At 34.5% G+C, this 12,826-nt stretch overlaps 1 protein-coding gene across 6 annotated transcripts in view; it reads right to left on the minus strand.

The window, feature by feature from the left end:
- Positions 1-10,584, minus strand: part of LOC126852980 (DNA-binding protein RFX2) — a 12,418-nt gene extending 1,834 nt beyond the window's left edge. For 2 of the 6 annotated variants that reach the window (XM_050598322.1, XM_050598319.1), the window contains exons 1-12: positions 10,372-10,583; positions 6,379-6,698; positions 5,632-5,824; positions 5,265-5,309; positions 4,742-4,847; positions 4,557-4,656; positions 4,320-4,475; positions 3,709-3,840; positions 3,119-3,300; positions 921-1,394; positions 195-316; positions 5-102 (exon numbers count right to left, since the gene is read on the minus strand). In XM_050598322.1, coding sequence (XP_050454279.1) covers positions 5-102; positions 195-316; positions 921-1,394; positions 3,119-3,300; positions 3,709-3,840; positions 4,320-4,475; positions 4,557-4,656; positions 4,742-4,847; positions 5,265-5,309; positions 5,632-5,824; positions 6,379-6,698; positions 10,372-10,468 — 2,025 coding nt within the window. In that variant the 5' untranslated portion in view covers positions 10,469-10,583. Of the gene's footprint in view, positions 1-4; positions 103-194; positions 317-920; positions 1,395-3,118; positions 3,301-3,708; positions 3,841-4,319; positions 4,476-4,556; positions 4,657-4,741; positions 4,848-5,264; positions 5,310-5,631; positions 5,825-6,378; positions 6,699-7,562; positions 7,717-10,371 lie in introns of those variants that run through there. The other 4 variants (XM_050598320.1, XM_050598324.1, XM_050598325.1 and 1 more) reach the window with 4 other exon arrangements.
- Positions 10,585-12,826: the final 2,242 nt, after the last annotated feature.

A 12,826-nucleotide genomic window follows, 5' to 3' on the forward strand; every position in this document is an offset into this window, starting at 1 on the left:
ATACCTTAATTTGCATCATTCCTTCAGGACAACCGACCATTGCTGATTGTAACCAAGATTCCAATCCTTTTGCAAAGTTTCGAATAGATTGTGTCAATGAACCTTATCAAGACAAAAAAAATAGCATTTAAAATACAAAATAAAGTAATGGATCCTAATAATCTTACACAATGGATCTTAATAATCTTACATACTTGGTATCGGTCGTAATACATTAGGCATTAATACTTCGACTAGATTCTGATAGAATGTATAGTCCACTTTTTTGATAAAATCTTGTACTCCTATGCATTTACACATCTGATATAATTTGGTTCTAAAAAATAAAAAGTATTGTTCATTACACATATTGTATGTACATGCCAAGTGTTATAAATAATATACAGGGTGTCTTACAAAGATTGTGCCAACGCTCGTAAGTGGGTAGAGCACAGTAAACTGAACAGAAAACTTCTTTCCCACTTTGTCCTATAATGCTTAATAAAAGAGTTATTATTGAGTAAAGTTTGGTTAATCATCATCGATCTTTAGCCAAGCTGGTGAGCCGCGCTGTACAGCTGAGCGCTCACGCACTATCAAGCGCGTGGCTCACCGACGTGCGCCTGGCTAAAGATCGGCGATGATTGACCAGATTTTAATCAATAATAACTCTTTTATTAAGCGTTATAGGACAAAATAGTACAGGACTTTTCTGCTCAGTTTACTGTGCTCTACTCGCTCACAAGTGTTGGCACAATCTTTGCAGGACACTCCTGTATATTCAAGCATGTGGTGCATACATAAATAATGATTTAGAAAAACTATTTGCATAAAACATTAATTAAATTTTAATTTTTTAAACTCATTTAAAAAAATAGATATAAATTAAATAATATTTACATGCAATTTTTATACAATATTGATAAAAGTATGTGTCTTACTTTGATAAATATTTCTCCTCTTCGCATTCGTCACCATTATTGTTGTCTTGGCTGCGCCAAAATTCTCGCCAGAGACTCTCCACCGTGGCAAATTCAAAGTTCAGCACCGCATCCAAAAACGCCTCGCAGTGCTCTCTGTATATACTGCGAAAAGTATCGATGTCCTCGAGAGTGCAATCTTCAGGCAGGGAAGAATCGTGACCGATAAAGATCTCCGGAAAATCGGGAATGGCGCCGCTAGCTTCGCCGAGATACTGATGATACTGCGGCGGCGAAGAATTTGAAGAGATATTTGTGTTCGCATGCGCATTATTTTCGTTATAGGATGACTCCTGCTTTTGATTGACAAACTTAAATCGTTTAGCTTGAGAGTTCGCGCTCTGTTGTTGTCTTGACGTGCCATCTTCGTTCAATGTAAGTAAAGGCGAGCTTGGTTTCACGCGAATTCCATAATAATGATATTTGGAGTTTCCTCTATAATTAAAATAACAAATCATGTAATGAAAGACATATCAATGCATATCATACGATAACATTGTTGACTAATTTGCAATACAGATTCTACTCGGGTTTTGGAAAGCAGTTCTTTTCAATTATCGATTTGATTTTCGATTGTGATAACTAATATTGTGCATGTTAAGTTTTAAATACAAATTTAATTTTTATATATTATTATTTATTTATTTATATATTTTTATTTATTTATTTATATATTTTTATTTATTTATTAATTTTTATATATGAAGAGACCAAAGTACGGTCCAAAATCGGAGTGTCTATCCAAATTTGTTCAAAATTCCAAGTAAAATTAGAGAATTTTTAGATGAACCTTTTAAATTTGTTTTTTTTTTGTGTACGTTTCTAATGCTTTTGACTCATACAAAGAAAAAATATACCATTTAAATTTTAAATATTAAAAATGTAATGAAAAGAACAACTTTTGTAAGATAATCATTTGGTAAGATAAGCATTTTTCATTTGCATATTTTCATTTTAACCCTTTCGCTACGAGCGTCGCCTATAGGCGACATCCGCGCGACGACCTGTGTGTACGAGTGTCGCCTATAGACGACATCCGCGCGACGACCTGTGTGTACGAGTGTCGCCTATAGACGACATCCGCGCGACGACCTGTGTGTACGAGTGTCGCCTATAGACGACATCCGCGCGACGACCTGTGTGTACGAATGTCGCTTATAGACGACGTCAGTTTGATACCACTTGACCATGAGCGCCGCGATGTTTTTATCTTTAGGCATACTGTACATCGATGGCATTTGTCTCATTCTCTGGTTGATTCGCATTTGTTTAAAACAAGTAAAATATAAGCATGTAATTTTGTTGAATTGTTGAAAAACAAAAAACTGTAATGTGGGATTGTGTGTTGACCCTTGCTTCAAGATTTATCACACTGAATTAAATTATTGAGAATTTTAATTTGATATTGTAAAGTGTAGTTTTGAATTCTTAAATATATTTTTATTGATATAATAATTGGAAAACCTTAAAATATGTTGTTGTGTAACACTTAAAGAAGCGTACGATCCGGAGAATGACAAGTCTGCACAGATAGATATGAGTCCGAACACCAGTTTACCTAAGCACAACATGCATACTTTCCGGCGCAGTGGTCCGTTCAGTGGCGCTACTTCGGCGACACGCTGGCCCGTACAGCGGTGTCGCTTCTACGGAAGACACTGCCGTAGCGAAAGGGTTAATGATAGAAAATTGTAAGAATTAAGTAATTGTAAAAATTAAAATAAAAAATATGTACTCAATATTGTGTATTCAATATTTTTTGCTATAACAATGAACATATAATCTAAAAGGGAGATGTATATTTATAATATATTTGAAACATATAATTCATAATCACTAGCCAATCGCTGATGCTTGCAATATAAGAACAAAATGATAAAAGAAAAAATTTTTCAGAAAATTTTCTGGGTTCGACTAAAATTCCATGAGAAGTTTCTGATTTTTCAAGACAAAAACGAAATCTCTGAGAATTTCAGGTTTCTAGGTTTTTCCAGGAAGTGGACACTCTGAGAATGTACATATTTAATGCATACTTATTAATAAAAGTAAATAACAAAAAAGTTTGTGCACTAATTATCGCGCCTCGGCTCTTATTTGCCTTATTTAAGTTAGTAACCTTATATCGTAATATCCTTTGAATTATTACAAAAGCTCTTTACCTAGTTCCTAAACGTCTAGTCCTCAATCCTAGGAATACAGAACGTATCAATTTTCCGAAACTGGCTGCGTTCACAGGATCTAATTTGTTGTCAGAGCAATGACGTAGGTAGTGATTATAGAGAGTCGATCTTGGAAGGGACACTCCATCAGCAGTTTCATAATTTTCCAGCAACCAATGCACCTATTTAAAAATGTATAATTTATATTCATACCTTATGAAAATGTTTCTATGAAAAATACGTACAAAAATGTAAAAAAAAAAAAGTTTTATTTTCATATAGAAAAAAATATCAAAAATTGTATCTCTAAAAAATAAATTCATATTAGCAACAGATAAAAATAGATTCATTGCAATAATTGTTTGAAAAATCTATCAAATCGCAAACCATATGTCGTTTCTTATCTTTTTTTTTTTTTAGAGATTTCATACAAAAAAGTTTTTTACGGAGTTGGATTACGCACAACAATACTAGAGCAGTATCTTCAAAGCAACTTGATTAATAGCAGACATGCCGAAAGAAACACTGATTAGTACTGATACGCTAAACAAGCTAAGAAAAAAAAACTAGGAAATCGATTTCTGTCTTACAGTGGCCTGGGAAACTCTAGTGGCATGCGTCATATTTGCAGCCGCAGCCGCTGCCTCCTCCACGGTGACAGTGGTACCTCCAGAATTACCGCTGATCAAGTATGCCCCGCCACTCCCGCTAACCACAGCCTCCTATCAAACAGCCCAACATACCAATGCATTGTTAACCCCCGTATTAAGAGAATAATAAGAGTATCTCTTTTATAATATTAATATCCACATTTTTTTTTCTAATTGTAAAATCTACAACAAATATTAGAATATTTTTAAATATAAAAGATATCCAAAAAATTACGCAACTGATCAAAATAATTTATTGTATTTTTTTTTGCTTGCATGATTTTCTACATTTGCAGCATTCATTTTTGGGAAACATTAGAAATGAATTATTCTTATTATTATTTCTTAAAACTTTTTTAAAAGAAATTTTAAAAAGGAAATTAAATATATTTTGATAGCCCCTACGATCACACAGATCCCCATGCTTGCAGAGATAAAATATAAATACATACTTTGTATCGCAATTAATCGTTCAATGTAATCTAGGCTGGTTTACTCAACTTCTAAAAAGTGAAAGCAGTCTAAGGAAGTTGTAAGACATGCAATCTTACCGCCGTTTCCGTTTGCGGACTAGCACGTGCGGCGGCCGCAGATATAAGAGCGTGAGTAGTCGGATCTCCATCTACTACACTCTGTTGGATTAAGTATGTACCATTGCCCTGTGATAATAATTGTCCGGTAGCTGAATTTGAGCCTTGTCCTGTGACCTAATTCACGATATAATTAACGTTAATATTACTGTGGCATTATATAATTATGATGATTCTTATCATGTTACAATTATATACTTGTGCATATGTTACTGGTGTGGTTGCTGGGGTGTAGTACTGATTCGAAGCTGGAGTGTACATTGCTCCTGCCTCGCCGACAGCATAAACAGGATATGTCCTACGAAATATTACATGATATGATTATTGTAGAATGTTTTATAAGTTATAAATAATTTATGAATCGAATATGCGAGATCACTTACATCTGGCCATTCGCCGGTATATACGCGGAGCCATCCCCCTCAACATATTGAACATAAGTTGGATGAGAAACTGATTCGGACCCCACCGCCTCTGCGTCACCGGACACTAAAACAAAACAAAAAAAAAAAAAAAAAAAATAGATAGGGCTAAATGTATCTGAATACACGTTACTTGTATCGACATACAAGGCTCACATGTAAATGCAATTAATTTTACTACTGCTGTAATTGTTAAAATTTCCTTAATGAAGAAAATTGCTAATGTATCATTGATGCACTCGGATAAAGCGAGAGAAGAAGGCAGTTCTGTAAATTATTAAAAACTCTACATTAGTTGTATTTGCATTTCTTAACAACAATGCATAAAAATGCAATAGATAGATGAAATAGATTAGATAATACTAAATAATCAATAAATATATATAAAAGAAGAATTCTTTCATTCTCTAATATTTTACAAAAAACTAAAATGTACAGATAATAAAGGATATATAAGGCATGCTGCTTTATATTCTGCCCTCACCTACAGCCGTTGTGAGGGATGCGTAGGATGGTGAATCACTCGTGCCTAGTGTAGTCAGAGTGGAAGTACAGAGATGCATATTTTTCAGCAGCATGGAAAGGGCCAAATCTCTACTCAAACACTATAATTTTTCAAACTGATTCTCATACTCACCGCAAATAGTAAATTTATTCATAATCGAGTTTCAAATACTTGACATTTACTTCTATCTATTCTATGTTTACACAACTAGATATATCTATGGTTTAGCATGTGATTGTTTGCAATTTGATGCTGTTTGTAGTTAGAATTGTGCAAATTGCAATAAGATAGAATAAGATCTGATTCTTAATCCTTTATATAATAGAGAGTTACACTTGGCCATTACCTGTAACTGTTATGTAATGCGGAGAACCACTGACTATAGTACCAGCTGATGTAGAAGCAGCGTCAGAATCCACTAGAGTATGCTGACCCGAATGAGTAGTATTTACCACTACTTGCGCTGTAACATGTGCTGGAGTACCTGTCGAGCCGTTGGAAGAATCTGCAGCTGTTTCGAGTGGATCCTGCACCAATAACTAAATTATTATTTATAGTATGCATGTCCTCTTGACCCACGATTCATTTTCTTAATAAAAATATAAAAAATGTATATGTCTCTTACATACATTTATAAATATTGATATGTACAGCATAAAGAAAGATAGTACTAAAGTGAATTTTACTTCAACATTTGTGTGTATCTTTGTTATCAGACATTAAGAACAGATGGCTCAGACATGTTATCAGATTGGGTGCACAGCACCTATAAAGGTGTATCGCAAGCAGATGCTATAATATCTATCGCGTACATATTAAATAATTTTTAATATATTTTTTTACATTAAATTCTTATATCTTCAATTTACAGTAATAATAGAATAATAAATCTTAAATAATAATAGAATAATAGAATAGAACAAATCTTTAAGAATAGAAAGTGATTTGACAAAGTGTATTTTACAAAATATCGAGATTATTTTCACAACTCTGAAGAATAATAAATATAATATTTCAGAAAAATAATTTTCTCTCCTTAGACATTGACAGAAGGCATTTAAATCCTAAATAATGTGAAATAATTACTACTAACCTGGATAGGCTGTAGATTATTTGGACTGGAAGGATCAGGACTTGTTACAACAGTGATAAGTTGCTGGCCTCTGGCAGACTGAGTCTGTGCTCCGCTACCACCGCCACTGGAGCTGGAAGTAGTAGTCACGACAACCACACTTGGCTTAGATTCCACCCCTACCGCTACGGAGCTACCCCCACTGTTATTAGCTCCGGTGGATGTTGCTGCGAGGGCATACTGGGCTCCTGTCGTAGTCATGGCAATCACTCCTTCACCTCTCTCTGCACCCACTGAATCACCACCACTGCTACTATCTCCCCGCTGCTGGAGAGACGAGTCTATAAAAGATATATATATATATATATATATATATATATATATATATATATATGTGTATATATATACTCTCTCGCTAAATATCAATAACATCTTCCACCAGACCCAACGATGAGATCTTTAAGAACACAAATATCCCTCCGCAACACCCCATTTCAACTCAAAACAAAAATATTTTTCAATAATTATATGAAAACAAGATACATATGAATTTATCATTAAATGTAATAATTTATAAGTTTATGCTGTGTAAATATCCCTAAAATATATTATTATTTCTATATTTTTTAAAATTTTGAATAAAATTATTACACATCGCAAAGAGCACACATTTTCTTCTCATATTATAAAATCCATATTCTGAAGATTAAAGATTTATTATATACTAACACTCATCATTTAGATCTTATTTTCTCCTTTGAAACTTGAACACAGAACTATATATTCTACAATATACACAAGATTATAAATAAATTTCATTCATCCTGAAACGCTTCAATATAGTCGATAAAACAATTTGTTAAAAAAGAGTGAAGAAGAAGAGGAGAAAATCTCGAGTAATTCTTGAAAACAAGATATCCGCTTTTTTTTTTTTTAAGTGAGGAAATCTTTCAAAGACATAACCCTTGCTCATGGAGGATAGAATTATAATCAACTAAATAAAAAAAAAAAAAATGAAAAGTGTATTTCGTCAAGGGATGCACTCTCAGACGTTCCCGGAAGAATCGAGAGAGGAGGGGTGAGCGTCGTTTGTAAAGCGATATATAAAATATATATATATATATATATATATATATATATATATATATATATATATATCCCACCCCTCAATCCAACCTGCATCTCGCGAGATCGCAATAACGTACTTTCTCGCAGGTGTGGCATTCAATAATCCGCAGATCAAAGGGAAGCCCCGTGCTCGCGATGCGACCAACGTTACACGTCACCGCCATTATTACCGCCCGTGTCTATCATGGTGTGTGTATCGGAACCAATGACGTTGTTGTACCTGCTGGGGCGGCAGGTACAACCGAGAACAGCACTATTGTATCGAAGGGGGAAGAAATCGGCTGTGGTGCGGGGGATGGGGCAGATGGGAGGGGGAGGGGGAAAGGCGCCCCGAAACTTCAGCGGACTACCCACGCGTGACTGGACGCCTCGCGCACACTGACATAACACTGACGTTACACGCACACGTGGGGCTCGCTTTAAGGGGGGTTGAAAGTATCAATGAGGGCAGTTGGATCACGAAAGCAATTAGAGAGCATTATCCTGAGTAACTGCATAAAAACCCCCTCGCTCTCTCTCTCTTCGCCGAAGATGGAACCAGGGGAGGCTAATAAGTGACACACGCTACTTCTGCGTGATGTACCTACGGGAAGAGGGGGAGGGAGGTGGTCCATCCTTCTGTATATATTTTTTTTTCTCTCATGAAAACTGCTCGCTGTAAAATATGTAATGAAAGATGATTGTGTTTTATACGTTCTGTTAGGGAGGGAGAGGCGAAAAATCTGTCATATTTTGATAAGAGAATCATAACATTTGCTACTTGATATTATTGATTAGAAGAATTGTGTAACTGAATATATATCCAAGGGCCACTTGTTTTGATATACCTATTGGCTAATTAATATAGGACTTGCTAGGGAAAAGAGAAAAGAGAAACTGTAGTATTACATCAGTAATGTTACATCTAATAATCTTTACTCAAATCAATTGAAAAGAAGATTAACTTATTGCTGTGCGAATAAAGAAGAAATTCTTCACTGATGAATATATTCCTATCAATCATCATTTTCTCATCTGATAATATTACATATATACTGTAAGTAGATTTCTAAATTAAAACTTTAAGAACATTTTTGTATTGTCCATATTTTTCAATACAATTAGAATATTTTTCACTCTCAACTGAAAAGAAGACTAGCATCGCTGTATTAATAAAAAAGAAATACTTCATTCATAAATATATTTCTATCATTATCATTTTCTGATAATATTATATATATGCTATAGATTTTTAAATTAAAACTTGAAAAACATTCACATTGTTCATATTTTTTAATACAATTAGGATATCTTTTTATGATATATTTTTCTACGCAAAATTTTGGAGCATCTGTTATGTTCTATACGTTTTATTTCTTTAAATATATTTAACATTATATTTAAACTTGGGGTGATGTTTTAACATTTGTGCTGCCAAATGTTACTGGCAGGCTGATATGATAGTCTACGTTTATTACCTATCTACCTATCTGCATGCATAATGTCATAAGTGCACCTGGCCTCTGTCATGCATGGCTGATTGGGAGAAACTTGTGCTCTCTTTAGTCCTTCATATACAATGTACTTATATTTAATTTTTTCTATGTAATGTAATTTTCCTATTGTAGTGTAATTTAATCATAAGAAAGAATTTATTATTTAAATTTATACATATGTGTTACGCAAAATTTATCTTTCAGTATATTAATTTCTTTTTTTCTTAGCCCCTATGAAAATAATGCACCTGGAGTCAGATAAACTTGCAGGGTGAGAACTTATGCAGATGTTGTAAAGTAAAACGGCGGAGATAAGAAATAGATAGCGCGAAATCAAATGATAAATATTAACGACAGAAAATGCAAGGTATGAATCGTAAAGAAAAATGGAAAATACAGTTCTTGATATAACTTACAAAATATGTTCAAAGAAATTGATTTTTAGGCAAGCTCAAAGGATAAATATATTCATCAGTTTAGAGATATTAGTGGCGGGAATGATCTTACAGCTGGAAGATTGCATTCATGTAATTGATAAACCCATTTTAATTGGAAAACCTCGTTGCTTCTCTATATTAGAAAGGCTCTATAGAAAGTATAGTATAATAGGGTCACCAATGCGTTACAAATTGGGGGAATCTATGAAGCCAGAGATCTATCAAAGATCTCATCCCATTACAGACTGTTCTAGTATGATATTTAGATATGATTTAGGTTCAATCAATATATCTTTACAATGCATACAGAATTGATGACAATAACATGGAGAAAGGATTGAGATACAATATTGTAAAATTGCACAATTTTTGAAAAGGATATAATTCTAATTAATATTGCCTTGCGTATTTCAATCTGAAGAGAATCAATTGAGGTATTGATTATAAGAAACAAATTGTATACTATTCAAGATTCTCTGCAAGATAAATACCTCCTGCAAATTGACAATCCGTATTACTCTGTGAGAAACTGTGTACTAGTGAGAATAATTCACACTTTATAAAATTTCAAAAATTCAAACTTTGATAGAGGAATAGTTTCCAAGTACCCTCCTCTCTCTCCCCTCCCTCTCCAGGATACTCGTATACCATCATTGCAAGAGCCTACAAATAATCCCTATATAATAATCCCTAACAATGCACATGTTCAAAAGCATCCGAAGACATCCAAGAGATGTCAAAGAAATCCTCTGGATCTTTTTTCTCTTATGTCATCTCAAACATCTTTCAAAGGATATTAAACATTTTCTGGATGTCTTTTGATTATGTGTGTTGTCAAGGATCTTGCATCAACTGTCATCAAAAGTTTGTCACCTGACATTGCATTTGAAATTTTTCAACAATCACCCGGGTGATTCGGATGACATGGTATCCGGCCTGACCTGTCGTTCTCTCTCCCTCTCTCTTTCACTCACCTGTCTTCACGAATGGCGCTCGAATGTGCTCGAATGCAACGGCGCCCGGGCGCACTCTCGCCTCGTTCAACCGAATGACGTGTACTTCTGTCCTCATAGTAGTCGTCGTCGTCGACGTCGTCCGGGCGCGCTTTCTATCTATCTACCTCTCTCTCTCTATCTCTCTCTATCTATCTCGCTCTTCTTTTTCCCTCTGTCACACGCGCGCACGCACATACATACATACATACATAACACACGCGCGCAACGTACACTCTTTTTCTTGCTCGCCCTCGTCGCTCTCGGTCCCTCGGTCTGGAAGGCGGTCCGTCGTCACCCAGGAAACCGCGGTCGCCTCGTGGGGCTCGCACGACTCGCCGGTAGAAAGCGCGAGAAGAGTCGAAGCGACACACTCCGACGAACCTCTATACTTTGTTGTGGATGGCTGGCCGGAGTAGTGTTGCTTGTCCGCTGCTACGGTCGCCTTGGCTACGGCATCACTGACCGCCTCACGATCAGGAGCGTATTATTGACAGGTGGACGTAGCGCCCGCGGACGACTTCTTTTTTTTCTCCTTATCTCCGCGATCGGGATTCTATTATTCGCGCTGCTCGGTTTCGGTTTTTCGATTCGTTCCGAGCCCGCGATCGAAGGTAACGCGATAACGCGATCGGACGCCTCTTCTCGTCGATGGGAACGTTTACGTGTCGATGACAAGCACTTGTCATAATGCGGCTCTTCGGCGCCATCTTTGGCGCGCGCACGCAGGTACGTTAGTGACGTATCTGCCTGATATCTATCTTCGTATTTGTTTTATCTCCCTTCTAAATTTTTTATTCCTTTCTTTATTGAAATATGCAATTTAATGTTGCAATTTAAAAGAGAAAAAGAAACTATGAGTAAAAAAAATGAGTTTTATATAAATAAACCTGATTAATATACTTTGTAAACAAATCTCATACGCCAATGACAACTAAGAGCTTAATCTGTCTTCTTATTTGTTTTATGTTTTTTAAATTTTTTATTCCTTTATTTGTCAAAATAAAATTGCAATTTATGAAGAAAAAAGTAACTTATGTTTAAAAAAAAATTCTTATTCCTTTTTTTATTGAAATATAATTGCAATTTAAGAAAAATAAAAAAAGAAACTGATTAAAAAGAATAAGTTTTATATAAATAAATCTGATTAATATACTTTGCAAACAAATCTCATACACCAATGACAACTAAGAGCTTAATCTGACTTCTTATTTGTTTTATATTTTTTTTTAATTTTTTATTTTGTTATTTGTCAAAATAAAATTGCAATTTATGAAGAAAAAAGTAATTTATGTTTAAAAAAAAATTCTTATTCCTTTTTTTATTGAAATATAATTGCAATTTAAGAAAAGTAAAAAAAGGAACTGATTAAAAAGAATAAGTTTCATATAAATAAATCTGATTAATATACTTTGTAAACAAATCTCTTATGTCAATGACAATTAAGGGATTAATCTGTCTTTGTATTTATTTTATCTCACTTCTAAACTTCTTATTTCCTTATTTGTAAAAATAAAATTGCAATTTACGAAGAAAAAGAAATTTATGTTTAAAAAAAATGGATTTTGAATAAATAAACCCGATTTATATATTTTATAGACAGATCCCATACTACCCGCTACTGACATAACAACCTGATCCATTTTCATATTTATTATCTCGTTTCTAAAGCTTTCTTTTCTTATTTCCTTATTCTTATCGAAGTAAAATTGCAATTTAAAAAAAAACTATGATTAAAAAAAATGGATTTTAAATAAATAAACCTAATTTTAATACACTTTGTAAATAAATTCTATACAACAATGATATGACCAGAAACCTGATCTGTCATCATATATTTGTCATCTTTCTTCAAAATTTCTCATTCCCTTAGTTTCATCAAAATAAACTTGCAATTAAAGAATAAAAAATCTGTACGAGAAAAAAAATTGATTTTAAAAAAATCAACCCGATTTTAAAACATTTTTGCAAACAGATATCGCGTAAATGTAAGATCGCGTGTAGCAAATTGCAATTTTACTTAGCGAAACCACGAGGGCAACGAGAGCGCTAATATTTTATTATTATGTGGAGTAAAATTACTTACACAACAGCGATCGGTTTCTAAGAAAATAATAAGGCACGTCCGACCAATATTCGTCCACCATCTTGCTGATGGCGAAATTTTTTCTGCGAAAAGACGGCGATGGGATCGTTTCTTTTCGAATCGATTTCGGCCCCCAGCTGCTCCCTTTTCCTTTCCTTGACCTTTTCGAATCGTCAAATCCGCGGGAAATTCTCGAATCGCCGGTTTCCAGAGATACCGTTTCTACGGGATATCCACACACGAAACTCGACGCTCTCGAAGCGCGATCGCGATCCTCGACGCTCTTTCCCCGACGATGACAATTGCGGATCGCCAGTCGATTTTTTTTTTTTACATGCATAATGTCGTCCG

Source organism: Cataglyphis hispanica, chromosome 11 (genome assembly GCF_021464435.1).
Source record: "Cataglyphis hispanica isolate Lineage 1 chromosome 11, ULB_Chis1_1.0, whole genome shotgun sequence".
In the NCBI taxonomy this organism is placed as follows: domain Eukaryota; kingdom Metazoa; phylum Arthropoda; class Insecta; order Hymenoptera; family Formicidae; genus Cataglyphis; species Cataglyphis hispanica.